This window comes from Lepisosteus oculatus, chromosome 8, assembly GCF_040954835.1.
Source record: "Lepisosteus oculatus isolate fLepOcu1 chromosome 8, fLepOcu1.hap2, whole genome shotgun sequence".
NCBI classification, from domain to species: domain Eukaryota; kingdom Metazoa; phylum Chordata; class Actinopteri; order Semionotiformes; family Lepisosteidae; genus Lepisosteus; species Lepisosteus oculatus.
In genome coordinates, this window is record NC_090703.1 from 49,954,374 (window position 1) to 49,974,715 (window position 20,342).

General features: G+C 47.0%; 1 protein-coding gene across 12 annotated transcripts in view; it reads left to right on the forward strand.

Annotated features, from left to right (window-relative positions):
* The window catches only part of dlg3 (discs, large homolog 3 (Drosophila)), an 81,744-nt gene that overhangs the window by 24,384 nt on the left and 37,018 nt on the right, over positions 1-20,342 (forward strand). Inside the window, exon 1 of one of the 12 annotated variants that reach the window (XM_069193757.1) lies at positions 19,533-19,586. The exons of the other annotated variants lie outside the window; for them this stretch is intronic. Coding sequence (XP_069049858.1) covers positions 19,548-19,586 — 39 coding nt within the window. The 5' untranslated portion in view covers positions 19,533-19,547. Of the gene's footprint in view, positions 1-19,532; positions 19,587-20,342 lie in introns of those variants that run through there. 12 annotated transcript variants of the gene reach the window in all.

Consider the following 20,342-nt stretch of genomic DNA (forward strand, 5'->3'; position numbering starts at 1 on the left):
GGTGTCATAAAAGTTTGCATAAAGATCAGATTATTCAAGGCGCCGCGTCTGTCTCTGAAGGAAAGAATTATGTGCTGTATTTACATTCATGCATAGTCTCAATTTACAGGCACAGAATTGTGCAATAAAAGTAAAAAAAAAAAAGATGTCTGCCAAAGTAAATGACTCTTTTTTTTTTCCTCTCAAGCCCATTTGAGGAATTCTGTATCACTTGTTTATTGCATAAATTGAATTAAGGTGATGAAGGAGCCGTTCTTTTTTATAGGGATCAGTGCTGTGAAAGAAAGGGTGAGATAGACGCAGGAAAGGTCGTCTCCTGTGAATGAATTTGTATTTTCTAGGGAGTCGTAGTATGGAGGATTGTGGATCAGTAGATGGACAGGCAACGAGATAAGTGATTCTCAATGCTTCTAGAGGGCATCTCCATTCGGATCAGCGCTATCCAATGGAGCAAAAGCTGCAAAGGATTGGGGGGATTAATATTGTATTATCACGAAACCTGCTACAGAAAGGGGGCAATAGGGTGCTGTTCATATGGCTGTGTCTGTGTGCTCTCACCCAGGCTGAGGTGGGATTCTCACACAGAGATCCATTTCATACAGTCCTTCTCCACTCTCCCTCTGCCTCCCGTTTACCCCCCTCTTGCAAAATGCTATTAGGATTATGTGTAAAATTTCACTATTGCTTTCTTCTTCATCAAAACCTCCCAAGCCTAATTCAGGTGAAGATTATTCCATCTGCGCCGGTAGATTGACAGATTCACAGACTCTGACAAAAGCCGGGAACCCAACCCGTAATTAAGTGAGGTGTGTGTCTGTGCAAGCTGAGGAGGGGGCGGGGGGGCGGGGGGGTCAGTCCTAAACGTACCAAAATGGGTGAATGTTGAGCATGTGTGCACGCTGCGTTTGTGTGTTGCATGTCTGCGTGTCTGTGTGTGTGTTTGCGTGTGTGTGTGTTGCATGAGTCTGTATGAGTGCATGCAAGTAAAATGGAGTCTGAAATTCCATAGGCAGTGTGGGAAGCATTTCACTGAGCACGGAGCACAATCAGCCTCAGCTGTTTCCCTGCTCGCTCAGCCCCGTGCCAACAGCCAGGGAGAAACCTTTCAAATCCTCGAGGAATGGGTTGGCCATATTTCATCTGCTCCTTCAATTGATCTTTTTAAGCAGCCTTTTGGTCATATCTAATATTTGCCGTCCGAAATTCAGAAATAGACGAGACTAATAGCCAATCTGACAGCGAGGGTTATATTCTTTTGATTTTTCCTGAGCCTGCCTAGTAGATGCTGATTTCAGTCAGACCCACTGGATTTTTTTTCTTTTGTTTTTTTTTCCCTCAATGAGCTTAACTATGAATGCATTCACTTAAAAATATCAAGCAGGTATTTGCTTTATTCCAGGGATCTGGTATTGCAGCGTGCAGGTGAATGTGAATTTAATTACAATGTGTGTAAAGAGTATGCTCTTGTAGATATACACGTACATAAGCATTATAACATTATACGTTTGCTAGCATATATGTGAGTTAATTTTATAGAGTACCTAGAAGCAGGTCTGTTTTCCGGATTGTTTCAAAGGTGTGAAGAAAGGGAGAGTGTGTTTTGCACAGAAGCGTGTCCAGAGCTGCACATCTGTGGGGGGTGAACAATGCCCCATGCCTGAGTCACTCTGGATGTGTGACAGTCAGAGGTTTCAGCTGCTGCCCCAGAAGGACTGATCAGATAACAAGAACTTCAGAGAAGGCCAGAATGATGGTCGTTTGGTATCGGACCTAAAGGGGGAGGTATGGCAGAGATGTCCAGGATCGGCTTCACAGCAGGGGTAGCAGAGGATGAAGGATGAAGGTGGGAAGTGTGGAGCTAGGAGGGGGTGGCGTAAGAGGAGCCAAATGGCGGAGCTGTGAGATTGCGCTCACCGAGAGAGCCCGCCGCTGAGTGGACAGGCTGCCCTCTCCAAGAGGACACCCCATCCAGAGAACCCCAAAGAGTAAACCTTTCATTTCCTCGTCCCCGGCACCTCCATTGTACTCTTCCGTCGGGCCTCGTGACCAGCCTCGGGTGTTTTCCAGACCTGGCGTTCCTGCCCCACCCTCAGCTGCTGTAGTAGGCACCATGTGTCCATGTGCTGTGGTCCATCGCATGGCTTTGACCTCTGGGAAACACCTTGTCACCAACAGCACCTGGCGGAGGTTAAAAAACATCTCCAGCAGATTATTCCATCATTCCTTTAATTTGGGTACTTAGGCCATCACTTAAACCAGATCCCTTCTTATTGTCCTAACAGGGATCCAGGAGACTTGCTCTAAAAATAACAACTGTATCTGTTGGGTTGTAGTTTAAAACAACATGGAAGTTTAGACTGATTCATTCAAGGATGGTGGCTGCGTTTTGTTGCTACGACTGTTATTGGAGGAATTAATGACACGATTGGACTGGACTTGATCCTGAAGCAGTCAACAAGCTTGCCCTAGGAGCCGGCTGACTGTCACCCCTGTGGATCCCCAAGTCTCTGGATGCTGATCAATATCCAGTGCCATGCTCTCGCATGTGGAGGTGATAAGGGCAAACCCTTCGCCAGCAGAGGTTTGTGTATCCGCGGCAAACAAGGAGTGAAGAGAGAGAGAGAGAAAACTGGTTGGTACATCCATCCCATCTGCTGGAGTGGAGGATTGCAACATGTCCACGCTGACATTATGACCCGGTGTGATGTGTGCGAATGAGGTCCTGGCTAGATGGGAGACCAGCTGTGAAGCTCGGATCGGAATTTCAGACATCCAGCTGTGCCTGGCTTGTCTGGTCCTTTTTTCCAATCGCTCCTGCAGATTCCTGATCAAGTGTTTTTTTCCATGTACATTAACATTAATTTTAAGAACGAACAAATAATTTGTTAGCATGCCCTCAAGATCTATTAAAAACCAACCTTACGCAGCATTAAACAAAGACAGTTCCACTCTGCTTGAGACTCGAGATGGAGTACGGTTTGCAGGAAGGAAGGGGTGACGATTATAATCATTCTGTTTTCTGCATTATATCCTTTTTCATGGAAATCAGGCTACAAGAAAATGGATGCATTGCAGATAAAACAACAAATGAAGCTAAAAACACCTTGAGAAAATGTAGTCAGTGCTTTATTCTTAATTTCCACCAAATCAAACAGCCTTTGCTCTTGCGAGTTTCTCTGTATCTTGCTCCTCTGCCTCACACTAACATCCAGGGCGTTTTACAGTGCAGTGTGAGGTACAGTATCGATGACAACAATGTGTGGTGGGAGAGGTTAATGAAGGGCAGCTGGGCGCAATCTCAGGCGAAAATGATAAGTGGGAAAAGGGCAGCGAAGCAGGGAAGAAAGAGGATTTCAATCCGCCCTCTGAATGATGTACAGAGGGCTGTGCCTAATTTGAGTCCTTACTCACAAAGACCTCTCCCCTCAGGCCTCAATCTGTCTCTGCTCGCATGCCAGATCTGTGTTATAGTGTCGTCGCCAAGATCAGTCTAAAATATTAATTGTCTATGTTATTTGTTTCTTGTACGATATTAAGAAATTCATGTTTCATACTTAGAGTAAAAGCATCAGATCTGTTTCCCAGGTCTTGTGGCTTTTTTTCCCCATATACTCAGTCCTGAGCTGCAGTGTCATTTCCTGACAGATATCGGCCCTGTCTGCCTTTAAGCAGTTCACTCAGAGATGCAGACAACAACATGCTGTGTAAGCCTGTTTTCTCTGCCTCTCTTTGGTGTTTGTCATTGTAAATGATTGTTTATGGATGAAGAATACATCTTAAATAATACTAAATGACACTTTTAGCCTGTGTTGGTAATACCAGTTGCATTGTTTTTGCCGTGAACTACCTGACCTTTTATTTAATACTTCCAGAGACTCTACTAAGCATCGTTATCACTATATGCTCCACAATCAAGGCAGTAGTAATAGTAATAATAGAGTTCAGATGTACAGTATATAGGACCCTACACAGGTCCTTGAGGTACTCCTCTCTCCTCTGCTTCCTCAAGCATAGCCTATGTTCAGAAGACATGGCTGATAAAAAGCTGTTAAAGGCTTCTGTGGACGAATGTAATCTACTTTCATTTTGTGAAGATCATGGTAAAAACCTTTCTTTATCATTTTTCCATTGAAAACATTGAGGTCGTTTTGAAGGAAGTGGTCTAATTGTTGTTTTGCAGGTTTTCCAGAGTTCATTGCTTTGAAGTAGTTTCTTAATGATCGGTGTGATTCTCTATCATTATGTTGAATTGGAGGAGCGGCACATATTTCTGTGAGCTGCGGCTCCACTCAGAAGGTGTGGTGCAGCTCAAACAGACCACCTTGTGAACAGCGCATGTGGAACTCCTTATCTTTCCTTGCAGATCACTGCAGATCACGTTAAAAAGGTTTCTCTGTCTGAACAATGAAATGACGTGTGGAACACGGAACAGAATGCCAATACTCTGATACGCTGACACGAGGAGCAGAGGTTCTTAGTTATTCTCTTACATGGCTTTGTGTGTTGGAACCAGGGAGCTCCAGCGTCGGGAAATGAGAGGCTGGCTCAGCACGGTGTGCTGTAGGCACAAGCACAGGAAAGGAAAATGGAGGTCAGAAATGTTGTGAACTGGCTGCTTGCAGGTCTCTCTCTCTCTCTGCCTCCAGTCACCCTTCTCCGCTCTCAAGAAAGAAACACTTGCGATAACTAAAAAAAAATTGTAATTACGTCTAAAATAGCAAAAAGGATTTGTCCATTCAGCAATTAATTCTAAGCAATAGAGAGTAATTAATAGTCAGCAATCAAATCACTTAGGCCTAGTAATTTTCACTAAGTGATTCCGGACATAAAAAGCTGTTTTTACATTATTTTGAGGAACTGCAGGCGGAGGGTGTTAATCACGTTACCGCATGTGAGCACCAGAGAAGGAGCTAACGCAGATGTGTGGATTCCAGCCATGCGAATGTACAGGTTCATTACCACCACAGTCCAGGACAGAGTCGGTCTGGGCGGAAAGCCGTGGGCTTGACAAATCTTGAAAAGCGCCTCCTCATTCTCAAGACACCACATTCTCCTCGACTTCCATCTGAGGACGATTTTCCCATCTGTGTGCCTGTCAGGGAGCCTAATTCTTTACTTGAATTTGCTTTTGCTTTCTTTCACTATAGAGTGCCCTGGGGTGATGTTGTGCGTAAGACGCTATATAAAATAAAGCTCACTTGTATTGATATTTTGGGGGCATCAAGAGGTAGCTCTTGCTTCAAAAATGCACAGCTTCTGCAGAATAAAGCAAAGTCAGAAAGTGAAGAAGTGAGAGGAGATGAAATCCCAGATCTTGGGGTGGTACTGTAAGTGGACATTCTTCTGGCTGAATTGTTAGGGGATTCGCTTCTACCCTTCCCAGAGAGGCTATACTGTGGTCAATGCATCTTTCACGATAGTGATTTCTTTCCGCCATTACCAAGAAATAAGCACGCAGCGATGCCCCCTTCGATAGATTGTACACTATTAACACGCTATAGATTCCTGTGCCTGTATTGGCTGATGGTGGCATAAAGGCCACTTTCAATTATTTGTTTATCAGCGAGCCGCGATTAAAACGCAAAGGCCATTGTTAGTGCTGGAATACAGCACCTCTTTCCCTTCATCGGAGAGAGTGTGTGGTGTCAAGGGGTTCCTCGGTCCTGCACAGGGCCTGTAAGCAGAACGGGGAGGCTGTGACGGCGACGCTCCGTGCAGTATCCTGCGGTGGTGCATCTGTTAACGCTGTGTTTGACTTCGGTGGGGGTAGGGCTGCGCTCCTAGACTGAAGATGTCACCCTGGAGAGTCATAAGAGTGCAATGTATACATCCCAGTGCTAGGCAGAGGCAGCCAGGCTGGGGGATGGTGGAGGTTGTTTCGGAAGGGGGTGGGGCAGGGGCTTCAGTCTCCAACCAGAGCCAGACAGGGGCAGGGTAGGGCCCCTCCGGGGAGATCCCAGCGGACGCCCTCTCCCGTCACAAAGGCTGACATTAAAGAAAATCCCTTCCTGACAGACAAGGGTCGAAATGGTGCCATCTTAAATGCTGTGTGTATGTGGAGGGGGGGTTGAGTAATGAGATAGGTGAAGGAAGGAACACAAAGGCAGAAGGTTCAGCCCTCCACACAGTGTGCTGTCACCTGAGCAGTGTCTGCCACTAGGTGTTAATTGCGATACTTATTGCGTATTGCACGTGCCTCATTTCTCTAGTGTTTCCTGAAGACTTCAGGGCGTTGACAAGGCCATTCCTCATTATGAACGCAGTGCGTGCACCTTCTGACCACAGCACACCCTTTCAGCAAGCCACGGTGTGCTGTCAGTACTCCCACACAGCCTCCTTCGCTGTGGCCTGTGCACAGACTTCATTCATGTTGCCAGTCCTGTGAATCCCAGGGTGTGTGTGTGTGCGCTGGAGTCTGGGGGTACAGGGTGTGTGTGTCTGCTGGAGTGTGGGGGTACAGGGTGTGTGGGTGTTGGAGTGTGGGGGTACAGGGTGACCCCTTTACTAGACTTCCTGCATGGAGTGGCTGTCTTTTGCCACCCTCCCCCTCTCTGCCGTCTCTGCACGTCCCTGCCATCACTCCCTCTGCCTCCCTCTCGCCTGCTCCCTCGCTCGCTCCCACTGCCTCCCTCTGTCCCAGCACCCGTCCTCCGGCTCCGTGCTCCCCCGCTCGGCCAGGGCTGGCGGTCTGCGTGCTCTGCAGGCGTGTGTCGCTTCCAGGAAAAGGGATAAAGAACAGAAAAGTAAAAAAAGAATGGAATTGTTCTGTATCATCCATTGCTAAAATATATTGATGATAAAATACAGCCTATGTTATGAGAATTATTCAGTACCCATATATTGCATATATAGGTGATATATAAATATAGATGTATTATATAGCAGGCCGGTGTGTTGTCCCCCTCATTGCAGTGAAATAAGAAGAGCTAATTAATATTCCTTCCCTTGATCAATAGTGACAGCATGCTCCTAGTGCACCTTATGTGATATACATACAGTATATACAGTGTATGTGTCTAGGAAGGGGGGGAGGGGCTTGTAACTAATTGTATCACAGGCTCTGGATACACGTACCTTGATATTCCTTTGTTTTGAGGTTAGTCCTTGATCTTCTCCCTCTATTACTTACATTGAGCGCAAACAATGGGCATCTGCAGAACCTTTGTTCTCTAAGGCGGCCTTCATCATTTAAATGTAATCACTTGCTGCTGTGGTTTAGTTCTGTTTGATTTCCAGGGAAGAGCTCTGGACAGGCCCAGAGAATGCAGTCAGTTCATGTTGTCAGAGTAATACGATTAGGCCTGGCAGTCTGGCAAACGCGGAGCACCTTGCTGGCGTGTGAGCATGGTGGCTGGTTGTGTTTCAGCTGCTCTTCTCTACAGGCTGCAGGGTATGTGACTGGTTAAGTGTAAGATGCAGTGCCACAGGCGTACGACAGAAGCCTTAAATCCAAAGGGTCCAGCAGGATCAAGCCGAGAGGAACATTTCGAAGTGTTTCAGATGCCCCGAACAGTGCAAACACCCGAGAGCCAAGGCCGGTTGTGAAACCGCTGTGCGCTTTTGCAGCGGCGAGCTGCTATAAGGAACCTAAAGGAGCCCGATCCTGGCTCCCACAGCCTGAAGCCTGGCTGACGCTGATGGCTGCACAGGCAGCGCTTATAGAATCCCCCGGGCGCACGAGATGCTGCGTTGAACCCCTGTCAGACCTGCGGGGAGGGGCCCCTGTCCGTAATGCTCCCTTGTTTACTGCGGCTCTCTGTTAAACAGCAGTGAGCACGTTTGCTGGGTCACACCTTGCTTCCAGAGAGGCGTCTGTCTGCCACTGCCTCTGTCAGGGGTGTTCTGAGCCCGGGCCTCGTCCCGTCACTGGGATCCGCACGTTCTGCGTTTCCCACATGTCTTTTACCGTTTGAGTATCATAAGTGAGGTTTGTCACGGTTCCCACACTTAGAGTGCTGCTTTGCTCTGCCCATTTCTTGTGTAATCTCGACCTCACCGTGCGGTGCGACAGTTTTCTGTTACCTCTCTTGCAATTTATCTTCAAAGGCGTGAGCGGTCCTGTTCCTGAAAAGCGGCCGGACGGACCAGGCGTCTGTGTCCGGGCTGCGCTTGCTCTCCATTTGGTATTCCAGGCAGGGCCGAACACATTCCTGCCCTCCGCAGGGATTTGACTTCACTTTCATGAGGTGTCGCTCGCTTCTTTTTTTTTTTTTTTTTTTTTTGGTCACACCTGAGTCGTTGTTTAGTGCAGGGATGTGGAAGAGCTGCCTCCGGATCCCTGCCTCTCCCTCCTTCCCTCCTCGCAGGTCCTGTCGGTGATGCTCATTAGGCAGGACTGGAGCCATGTTCGGAAGATGCACAGTCAAGTTTCTGCAGACGGTTTCCAGATTAATTTGCGTCTCCTGTTTGTGTCCAGGCTTCCGCAGGCCTCTTGCTGCCCCTGTCGACTCACATTAGGCCCACCTGAAGCATATGCCGTCAGTCAACAGGCTGGGATGATGTTGATGGGGCGTTTTGCTGTGTTATGACTTGTTTCTTTGTTGGGGGGGTGGGGGAGCTAGCGAGGGAGGATGTTTGTGTGGTGTTTTTGCTGATCTGACTGTCCTAGAAACAGCCCACTGATTCAGCTGCTCCTGGGTTTTCACAACATCTGCATTTTCGCCGAGGCTGAGAAGAGATGACCGAGGGGAAGGGCTGTGTTGTGTTGTGGTGGCTTGGTGACTGGAGTCAGGATTGCTGGCTGGAGGGTCCCGGGTTCAAATCCCAGGAAGGCACATTGCTGCTGTTCCCTGAGCAGGGCACTGTACCCAGCTTATGAGTACCAGTGTTTCAATGTGAGAACACTGAAATCCCTGTAAGTCACTTGCGATAGAACCATCAGCTAAATACAAATGATCATCATGAGTTCTATGGTCTGCATCTCCTGAAGGGTAAAGATCTGCATTAAGGAGAGAGAAACGGTTTCTCGCAATTCATGAACAGTTTGTATACATTTGGTTTGTTTAAGAAAACTAAACTTGTAAACGATACGTGGGTGTCGTACTGGAGTGTGGCTAATACACAAATAATCAAGGCACTCGATTTAAATCCCTAAAGAAATACAATAGCTGCATTATTTGAAACCAGTTCTCTGTGCTGTCGTGCTACTATGCACTTCTGCTGCCATTTGTAGGCTTGCAATAACAATGCCCACGAGTATATTTAACAGCACCCAGTGGAACACCTACTGCCTTTAAATTCACATACTGTACATCTGAATGTGCAAAGCTGATGCGCAGTGATCCCAAGACCCTGGGAGTCCACTCGTTTCAGAGGCTCTGTGGGTGCTGTCAACAGCGCTTGTGTCTAGTTATTGTGGCCGTAATTTTAGAAAGCCACTTACTGTGCGTACTGGAGTGATTTAACCGAGTGCTGTTCATCTGGGCTCAGTGCTTTTGCAGGAGGGCTGCCCATAGCTGTGCTGTGCACTTGTGTGACATGTAAAAACTCCCTCAGGAAGACTTCCAGGACCTCTTGCCAGGAGCTTGAGAATCCGTATCTCTGTGGCGACTCCAGAACGGAGTCATTCTTTTGTTTCAGTACGACGGAGATGTGGTCAATTTGCTGGCACCAGTTTGGAGAGAGGTCAGATTTGTGAGGAGAGTGAAAGCCAAACGTCTCTCAAATCCGTGACCATTTCCTGTGGCCTGTTTGTGCGACTCCTTTTCAGTCACCTGCATGTGCATAATGTAACTCTCCTTTAAATGGGCCATCTGTGTTTGTGGCAGGCTGGTTATTGTGTATTGTGCGTCTGCCCTGGCCATAACACAGCTAGAAAACCATTTTCTCCCCCCCATCATTGCCTGGGGATTTGCGGATGTGTTCTGTAGATATAGCGCCGAGGAAAGAGGAGCACTTTTCTTCCAGATGCAATGGTATGGAAGTGGAAATAGCCTCTGCCGCTACACGTTAAATTTAATGCAAGGCTGTTGTTGCAATGCAGACAAAGAAGCAGTGTCTTATCAGGATCAGCGGTGCATTAAGGACACCCTCTAAGACTGATCCCATTGCCAACAATACAGGTGAAAAAATGATGAGGAATTGACCAAAAAACATCTACAAAAAATAAGCCCACTTTTCACATCCAGTAGCTTTCATCATGTCTTCAGGTCACTACTGTTATTTTGACCAATGTTAGTAGTAATCTGTCTCAGTCAATGGCTGCAGAGAGCAACCTCATTCTGAACGTGACTCACTGTGTCATGCGTTTGCTTCAGAAGATGTCGCGTGCTCTAAGCTCGGTCTTCGTGCCCCTCTGTCTCTTGCATGCTCTCTCCATTTTACTGTCTGCCAACAGGCGAGCATGCTGGGGCAGGGGCTGATGCTTTTTCCATGTGCCACCCTGTCCGAGCAAATTAAAATGAATAAATACTATGAATCACGCGGATGATCCCAGTCAATGAACTCCTGAGTTCATTATCAGTCATTATCGCCCAGTAGAGACGCTGTGCCCACTGAGCTGCCTGCACTAAAGCTGTCACTGTGACGGATTTCACACACCCTGGCAGCCAAGCTAGACATTATGGGAGAGAAAGGCAACCCAGTAGCACCTCCTGACACACACATACTCCTAAAACAGAATTCCCTCACATTTCAGAATGGAAAGAAGAATTTGCTTGGTGTGGTGGCCTTTCATGTTTAGCTATTTGACCTACTTATCTGCATTGCTACCTAAGAGCTACAGTCCTCTGTGTCAAAAGGACATCACTTAGAATAGCACAAGAGTCCAGTTGTCCTTGTTCATTGCATCAGGCGTGTTATGTTGTGCTTTTAAACCACCTCTCAATGTCCTTTTATGAGTGGAAACAGCGACACGTCTTTGAGACATGCATCTGTTCCTGCTCTTGGATGAGACAGAACGGCCCTGTGGGAATTTAGGAAAATGGACAAGCATTTATGAAAGTTAATACTGTCCCCTTGTAGTGTTGGTAGGCTCTCCTAGTAATGGTACACATGACTATCTTTGAAAAGGCATTTCAAAGCTGGTTTATCATAATTCATGAATTTGTATTTTAGGTTAGTTTGGAATGAAGCTATCAATAACAGATTCACTTTCTCTTGGTTACAATGGGTTAAGATGCACTTATTGTTTTTTTTATCACCAAATTGGGTTAGAAACACTCTTCCTGCTCACTTGCTTCCTCTTGCTCCCCCAATTTGTGCTAGTTTCTGTCAGCATGACAGTTTATTTGTCTAAACAGGCTATTACAGTATATCACTGGCACTAAGTGAATATATTAAGCAAGCGCACGGTTTTCGCTGTCTGATGCTCATGTTCGGCGTCTCATTGGAAGCACATGGCTTTTCCACTGGAGAGTTCATGTTGAAAAATTAAGAGGCTCATTCATAAACCAGCCTCGTCACTAAAACAAACAAACAAGCAAACGGCCCAGAACCGCAGTACACATCGGAACACTGCCCCAGAAGTGCAACCTACAAATCACAGCAGATCACAGGGAAGCGAATTGCCAGCGTTGTCCCGCAGCACTGTGTCAGGATTTCAGAGAGCAGGCTGAAATAAAACGGTAAGCTCATGGCATAGACACCACATGAAAGGGGAGCGTGGTTTGTAGGCATCTACCCCATGCATGAAGATGAGGCTCTGCATGAAATCCGTGTTTTTTCCTTCTCTTTTTGCTTTTTTCCTATCTAAAAACAATGCAGCACAGGCCAGACCAAGCTATCTGAGTAGCATGCTGAGGGTAACAAACCTTAGAATCATTTGGACAAATCTTTTCCAAGCTGCAATGCCATGCTGACTCAATGCAGCTTGACCCTGATATCTTAATACCCTCAAGCTCAGCTTCAAGAGCTTAATACCGATCCAGATGTGCAGAAGACCCAAAGCAGATTTGTGCTTATAAACTTTTCACGATGCAAATAAATACTTAGCATTGCTCACTAAAAGCAAAGTGAAATCTTGGAAATAGTTCATGTGTAGTACATAGTTAAAGAGCAGATGTGCAACTTTAGGACCAGTGTTGGAACGCAGGGGATGGGTTTGGGTTTCTGTACAAAGTGGATCCAGATCCGCAATACAAGGAGATCTGCATCCAATGAAACCTTTTGCTCTCCCAAAATTCATTTCCACAAATTACTGAAAATGTAACGCATTTCAGTTCTTTTTTAACTCCTTACCAACAAATGAATTTCAGTTTCAAGGTCTGCTGGGGATGGGAGTAAAAATGGAAATCAGTTATAATCCAGTCAAGTTATAAACAGGGGTGTCTTTTGCACCTCGACGTGTCCCTTGAATCTGTTTTTCGACTATAGAGGAATGCAAGCAGACCACAGCCCCAGGGAAGGAATTTTCAACTCCTTTAACCATCACTTGGTTCTCAGTGCGGCTGGTGGAAATTTAACACCGGCGAAGTTATGTGTAAAAGGGATCTGGGTGTCTATATATAATGTTCTGTGTCTTCATCAGGACAATGTTAAAATTAAATTAAAAAGTAAACTGAAAGCTTGGGTGCCGAGGAAAGTGTGGAATTTAAATCCAGGGAAGTTTTGATTGAGCCCTCCAATGCACTAGTAAAAATGCATCATTAACAGTGTTCACTGTTAGTTCCCACACTACAGCAAAGAGTGTATCTTTAGCAAGATAAAAGTTTTTAAAAGTTTTTCCTGGGCTCAGGGGACACTCACAAATGATTGAGGGAGATGAATCTCTTCATTTGGATCAGAGATTTGATCCAAGTATTCAAAGTCCTTAGGGGTATAAAGGGGTGTAGATAGATTCAACCTTAAAACCCTATGGGGAATTCAGGACAGAGAATAGGAAACCGTTCTTTACTCAAAGAGCAGTGGGTGTCTGGAGCAGGCTTCCCACCCGGATAGTCGAGTCACAGACTCGGGGCACTTTTACAAAACGGCTGGGTAATATTTTAGATTCACTCAGCTACTAAACTGTCACATGAGCAAGACTGGCTGAATGGCCTCATTTGCAGGCATCTCTTGTGTTCTCACATAAGTCAACACACTAGAACTTCAGTGCTGGTTACCTGCAGCTGTTGTAGATTCATAAAAGGATGGATAGATGATCTGCAGGCTTTGTGTTGCAGCGCTGGCAGCTCCAACCTGGCTGTGAAAATGGCTTCGGCTACATGGGTGGTAGCTTGTTCCATACTCCTACAACCCTTTGTGTAAGGGAAAATCCAGTTGATCAGTCCCGAACAAGCTTTCTGAAAGGTTTCAGTGGTACGCTATGGTAAAAGCATAGTAAAGTGAATTACACTCTACATTTCTAAAGTAAATCTTTTGCACATGCAATGCAGGTGCATCCAAGTGACACAGGCTTACAGGTGTCATAGTCTTCAGACCATCAAATGCGTCTGGGTCCCTACAAGCAGACTGAGAATTTCATACTGTCCTGGAGAGTCTAGAGATGAACAAATGGTTTGACTTCTGTCTTGTTCGGCAATATGAGTTAGTAAATTTTAGCAATCTGCTTCAGTTTTCCTAAGATTGTAGCGTTACAGTGTAGGTCCTCGCTTGTCAAATTTGAGAACATGGCATTGGCGCTGTCTTCCCACAATTACACGATGCCTGAGGCTTGGATTTGTTTTTGCCCTGTTTCCTGCGGTGCCTTTCTATCTCACTGTGACACGTGTAAACAGAATGAGCACTGTTAAGGTGCTACCTGCACTTAAATAGCAGGCTGCCACTACTTTGGAGTCTTTACATCCAGAAATATGTCCAGCAGGAATCTCCTGCCCTGCGCCACCTGGGTTTGGGAATCAGCATTTTTCAGAAACCTGAAGCAATTTCATTGTGATCTGTTCAGCAGGTGATGTGTTAAATTAAGTTAAAAAGGATCCTTTGGGGCAAAGTTCCATTCAGGCTTCAAGCATTCTGTTAATTAGGGCTAGGGTAACTCTAACTTAGTGGTTCACCATCTTTAGAAACAAATGACCTATGTCAGGTGAAGTGAATTTGGCAAATTAGTTGAACATTTCCCTGTCTCCCTCTGTGCTTTCACATGCTTTTAGCCCCACTACCATGAGCAGTTGGGTCAGCAGGCGTATTACACAGCACAGCAGATCCTTATCAGAAAGCTCATGACAGAATAGGGGCTTCTGTGGATTTGCATTTCCATTAAAATTCCAGTGATATAATCGGCACAATCCACATTACGTATGGTCAGAAACCCTTCATCTGAAGACTTCAGCCCGTGATGTGCGTTTCATCGTGTAGACTAGAACCAAAAGGAATCTTGACTTGCCAGGCTTTTAATCATGCAATAGTATCCATCTCTCTCAATGACGTTTGAAAACGTACCGAATGCATCTGACTGCCCATTTGGCCCGATGATAACCTTGCTCACCAAGTATTCCATTACAGTTATAGACTGGAGTGGTGCCAGGTCTTTGCTTCTTAGATTTGGCTAATGTTCTCAATAGATAAAAAGCTGTCGCTGATATTGTAATTCATATCCTCAGATCGCTATTGAAATTGCACTGGGATCTTGATTTGTCTTCTCTTCATCTTGAAAAAATAAACTCGTTGTGCTTTGCAAACAAGATTAAATGAGAAGGAGTCTCCTGATCTAACTTTTATCTTTAAGTTCGCACTGTTGCACATGCACTGTAAGGGGTTGTTTTGAATTTCTGCTTGTGAAATGGCTATAGCTGACAGTTCAGTGGGGGCCAGTTGTTTCAGAGCTAAAGGATGATTGCACACAATGTAATTCAGATCAACTTTGTTTTTTTTTAATATTGGAGAGGCACAAGGTGCACATGAGAAAGCAAATATCTGGGCCTGTAGTGTGTGTGAGGGGGGTCTATCTGCCTGCCTTTCAATGCCAATTGTAAGAGTGGTGTGAACATTAAAACACTGGCTTTCAAAATGGCTCTGGCAATAAATACATCACCATATGGATGAATTTATTCCTCAATGTATTCATCATTTTACAGAAAAAGTAGTACCACTATACTTCTTTTGTAAAAAAAAATGCCCTAGTTACTGTATTTCTTAATTACTTCGAACACCTACACATCGTACTAGCCAAGCAGCGCATGCTGTACAGAATGAATGGAGGAGTGTGGGTGTTCTCCAGTCTCGGAGACATCAGTCAAGACTGCAGCGAGACGCAGCTTTTCTTTCTCTGGAGGAATCAACAAGTATAGAGGTTTTTCTACATCGTATTGGGAAGCTCGTGGCAGTTTAATGGTAAATCAGTGCATATTGGGGACTTTTAATTGTGGCCCTTAAGCTGCACAGTTTCCTTAACATTCCTTTAATTTGTCTGAACATATTTTTGGATAAAGGATTCAGCTGACACTTTCATCCAAAGACACCTACATTTGCACTTCTCTATACATTTATATTCTTTATGTGTGTTTATCTGGAGCAATTCAGGTTAAATAGGTTTCTCAAGAATACCACAGCAGTGTCTCACCTGGGATTTGAATCCTCAACCCTGCAGTTACAAGCACATAGCCCTAGACCCTGCTCCCCCCTCTTCTGTGCATCAGTTTTCAAAGAGGGTGCAGTGATTGTAGCACAGGATAGAAAGTCTATTTTTTTTTTCGTTCCTGTTTTATTTCTTTGTAAACCTTGAGACATCTTAGGGCAAGGCTCCTTCTGCAGCATGAGCTACCATTGGGAAGACGGTCCAGCAGTGCTGTCTCAGGCTGTTAATGTGGAAGACACCCCAGGAGTGGCTCAGGGACTCGGAAGGTGTCCCACTCCTTAGGATAGGTTTCCCCTGTTGGCTGAATATGTGACTGCTGTCGCTGACTGAACTGATTGCTATCAAACAGGCTCAGTATGCTTTATGTAGAGCACTTCCAGATGATTATATCTGTTATCTGTTAATATCTGTTGGATAGCGGCAGGGTTCCATGCTTGAATTAGTTACTTTGACTGATCGTGATTTATTGGGGGCACCAAAATAATTAGTTTTGGCCAGATTAATAAGTACATATAGTGAATATCTTTTGTATGCCTCTGTGTGTACAGAATTTCTTCACCATCACAGGTCATTAAATGGCCCTGAAATAGCTGTCTTGTTGACTGCGGAGGGTGAGAGGCAGTTGTGGACTGGCTGACAAACCCACACATGATGGCTGGCTGCCGGGCAGAGTATGATGGAGCGCCTGTTTCCAAGGTTTCTTCATGCCTGGCCAGGATTCAGATCCAGGACTCTCCAGATCGCAGTCCTCTCAAGTCAGGAATGCTTGGAGGTGAATACCGATGCAGTGCATAGCGTCTAATCTAGCTTCCTCTGCTGTTTTCCATGCCTGGCTGAGATCACCTGAGCTGAGCTCTGCGACCCCGTCTCGGCAGCCCGATGGTACATTTGCTTTTCTGTGGATACAAAGTGGATCAGATAAGCTTGTGAGGGAAGTAAAGGGCCCTGTGTGGGTGGAGAAGGAAAGCAGTGAATAAGGCAAGAGAGAAAGGGGTGGGAGAGGGTAAACTGCATTTCTTCACAAATATACAAATTCAACTTAAAGGGAGGATCTAAATGTACTGTTTAGAGCTGGCATCCAAAATGCCGGCATTCTTTAATTTCTCTGCCTCTTGCAATTTGAAAAAACAGAGCAGAGAGCTGAGTGTTCTGCACAGCTTAGCAACCAGGGTTGGCAACACGCACTAGACAGTACAATCAGAGCAGAAAACCTACAGCGTAATTCAGCTGATTCTTTTAAATGGTAGCTAGATACGTTTGCAAAAAAAAAAAGAAAGATTCCATAAGACTGCTATGAAGCCCCCAGGGATAAAGGAATAGTAAAGTGAAGGGTCCTGGCGCTATTGTGCACTGCCTGATTTCTCCACCCCCTCCCTCTCCAGTGTATCTCTCTGCCCCATGACAGCATCCTGCTCTGCCCATTCTGTTCAATTCCATACTAAACCAACGGGCACCTACAGCCCAGCAACCTCCCTCTAACCTATCCATGATTAGACGGGATTGAAATAATGAAGTCCAAATGCAGTCGTTCACATAATCCAGGCCCGATTTGATGAAACGGAGTAGGGCAGATTAAATTATTAACCCGGATCGTGCCGGGTTATCCCAGATGCAGTAATCCTTGGGCCCCAGGCAAGATCCGAACGGAGCTGCCGTGAGGTCAGGAAGAGGACCCGAGTCGAGGATAAAGCCTGTCTTCCGGGCGCTGCCTCACGTTAAGTGTGATGGTCGAAGACTTGATCCATGTCAATGATCCATTGACAGTACATTGATCATTTAATACATGTTTTAATAAACCTTTATTCATACAACTCCACGTCAAGTGTGACCGGCACTCAGGACTGTGTACTGGGACAATGGGATCCGAAGAACCGATCTGAGAGATGAAGGTGATCCTGAGTTGAAATGACCATCGGCCCCTCAGTACGGCCTTGAGATGGGTTTGGCGCTGATGGTGGGATCCCTAGTGTAGCTCTCCGAGAGAGCTGTGCCAGGCGGGGATGAAGGATGAGCAGCAGGTGTTTGACCTTTTCCTCTTCCCGCCTCGAGGCTTTGATGCCGGCGTCTTTCCGGGAATCGCTGGTGGGCAGAGCCAGAGGCTCCGGGATCGAGGCAGCCCACGTCCCCGTCTCCTCTCCTGCGCCCGCGTGCCGGGAAGAGATGTGCTGTACGGCGCGCCGTAATATATACCTTATTGATCGAACTGCAGCGCGGGGTGTTGGGATACAGAGCCGGGGACCGGCAGAGGGCAGCCAGATCAGAGGGGAGGCTCCTGAGTGACAGGGCACACCCATTCCTCCACTACGCCCTCCAGTGGCATGAGAAAGCCACCTTGAGACTGAATCTCCGTCGTGCACCTGCAATGTGTCTTTAATTCCTCTTTGAGCTGGATTCTTGTGGCGTGTGCTACCATGTCAGTACTCGATCTGTCTTACAGCTGTGCTGTATGTTTCTTCTGTATATGTGACAGGTGTGTCTCAGCAGAATGTGTGTGTCAAATCTTGCGGAGTTAAGAGATGCGCTAGAGTTTGAGTCCTCATTCAATACCGTAAACACAGTGAAATGTACTCTTTTGACCGCCAAAATGGTAAAAAGAGATTCAGGCTATATAATTGCTTCCTTTATTGCGTGTAGCCATGCTGGGTAATGTGGGCTCTACAGCTCTGGAGCAACGCAGCCACTCCAGCGCCTGAGCAGATAAGAGTTACAAAATGAGGACTGATAGGAAAGGGGGGGATTTCATGTCTGTATTTCAGGCTGCGGCCTGTCCCTGGGCTCTCTGACTTGGGTTAAGTGCTCTGTTGCAGGCAGAGAGTCCTTCAGCACCTGAGCCGTAGTGAGAACACTGGTGGGTGTGGCCTGGTGTTTGCTGTGCTGGTTTTATGTTTCTGATCAGGGTGCTAAGACACACTCTCTGCAACAGGGGAGCTGCCTGGAACTCAGAATGGTTTCCCAGACCTTTAAACAGGACTCACAGTGACCAACGGGCCACATCTTACTCAGCGCCACACTGCATCAGCGCTGGAAGAGAAGTTTTCAGAGTGGTGATCTCTGCTTAGTGGTGCTGTAAGCGCTGAGGTCCCTCTGTAGGTGGGGCTGACTGCGTCAGACCCGCTCGCAATTAGCAGCCCATGTTGTCTCATATTGATGAAGCAGTCGTTGGGTGATTAATGAGGACTATTTAAAGACGTGCTGTGAAAGTCGCTGTGCTGTCTTCTCTGTCCGTGCTGATTGCTGGTGGCAGTGCCTCGGAGGGGAGGAGGGCGAGGGCGGCGACGCCTGTTGTGTTTGTGTGTGTGTGTGTGTGTTGGGGTGGCGGCTGCTTTTTCAAGCAAGGCGTGCTAAAATTTTCACTCCGTTAACACTGAGGCTGCCAGTCGTGTCCAGGGCGCTAGCGCTGGGAAGGACCTGAGTGTCCGAGAGGGCTGTGGGCAGCAGCAGGTGACACTGGAGCTGTCCCGGAGGTGTGTTTGGGAATGGGAACGGCTGAGGATTAATCCCTAGGGCTGGCATTACAGGACAGTGCGTGGGCTTCAACTAGGGCCCAGGGTCCAGGTGAAAATGAATAGAAAGTGCTCAGGAGAGTGTAAAGTCTCTCCAAAACCTTTGCGGTGGCTTACCGTGGTAAAGACCTGGTAAAGCACAGAGAGCTATTGCAAATAGACAAGTTGCATGCAAAGCCAGTGTAGAGCTGTAGAGTGAAAAGGCCTGTAAAGAGCTCACGCTGTGCTCAGGGTGCAGCGGGCAGAGCTCAGCAGCGCTGCACAGGATCCAGGCAGGGAGGTGTGAGGCACAATGTAGGCGACGCATGCTCTCAGATGATCGAGGCAAACACTGCACACAGAGTGGGAAGAGGTTTGCGGAGCCCAGACAGAAATGAGGGGGGACGAGGGCTCACTCACATCTTGGGACTCTCGCCAGAGGATCTGTCGCTATGGGAACACGTCGATTATTTAAGAATTAAGAAAGGAGGCTGGCCTGGGGACGGGAATCTTGTGGCTCGGTGTTTGTCCCGCTTCTGCGGGAGCTTTTGTCCGTTTCAAATCCCAGGGGCCGGGATTGGAAGTGGTGTCCGAGCAGGAAGGCCAGCAAGGCCATGCTGTTGGTGCTGATGAATCCCCTTTCTGCCAACGAGGTGACGAGGGCGGCAGAGCTCTAATTAATTCACTCAGCCGCGGCTGTTTTCGAGCAGGGCTGCCTGTTTGCTAAGTAAAATGTTTTTAATCTCTTGGAGGGGCAGCCATTTCTGCGGCGTGGAGCGCTGCGCAGGAGCAGTCCTGATCGCTTTACAAAGCGGAGCGATGCCTCGGATAAAATGATCTCGGAGAAAATAAGGGCTGCGTACGCCTCGTGGCGTGATAGGATGCCATTTGTTTTGTCAGTGCTGCTATTTCCCAGATCTTGATCGAAATGTAACACTTCGAGTACCCACGTCAGTGAGACATTAGTTACATGTCGGCTGTAAAAATAAGTGTGATTGGCGTTGTCTTGAGGCCTTGTGTCGTACCCGGAGCGTGATTGCGCTCTCAGGCACAGTTGTGACTTCCAAGTGCTGGCTGCGTCTGTGATCAGATAGCTGAGGAGGGCCCACGGGACAGGCCGGTCTCAGTGCGCTGCGAGGGGCCTGAGGCCGGGGCAGGTGCAGGTAGCCGTCTGAGAGCCCCGCCTGGCACCCGCTCTGGGGCCCTGCACCGTGAGCCCGGGGCTCGGGGTTCGAGCCGGGACAGGGCCCCGTGCAGCTGGAGGGGAAGAAGTGAACAGCTGGCCGGGAACGCGGCACTTAATGATTAGGGTTCGAATTTAAGAGGAAATTAACGGATTTGGGATAATCTGATCCAGATTTCGTTAATTCCATCCCGTGCCCGTTCCTCGGAGCCTGCTGCCACTGCCG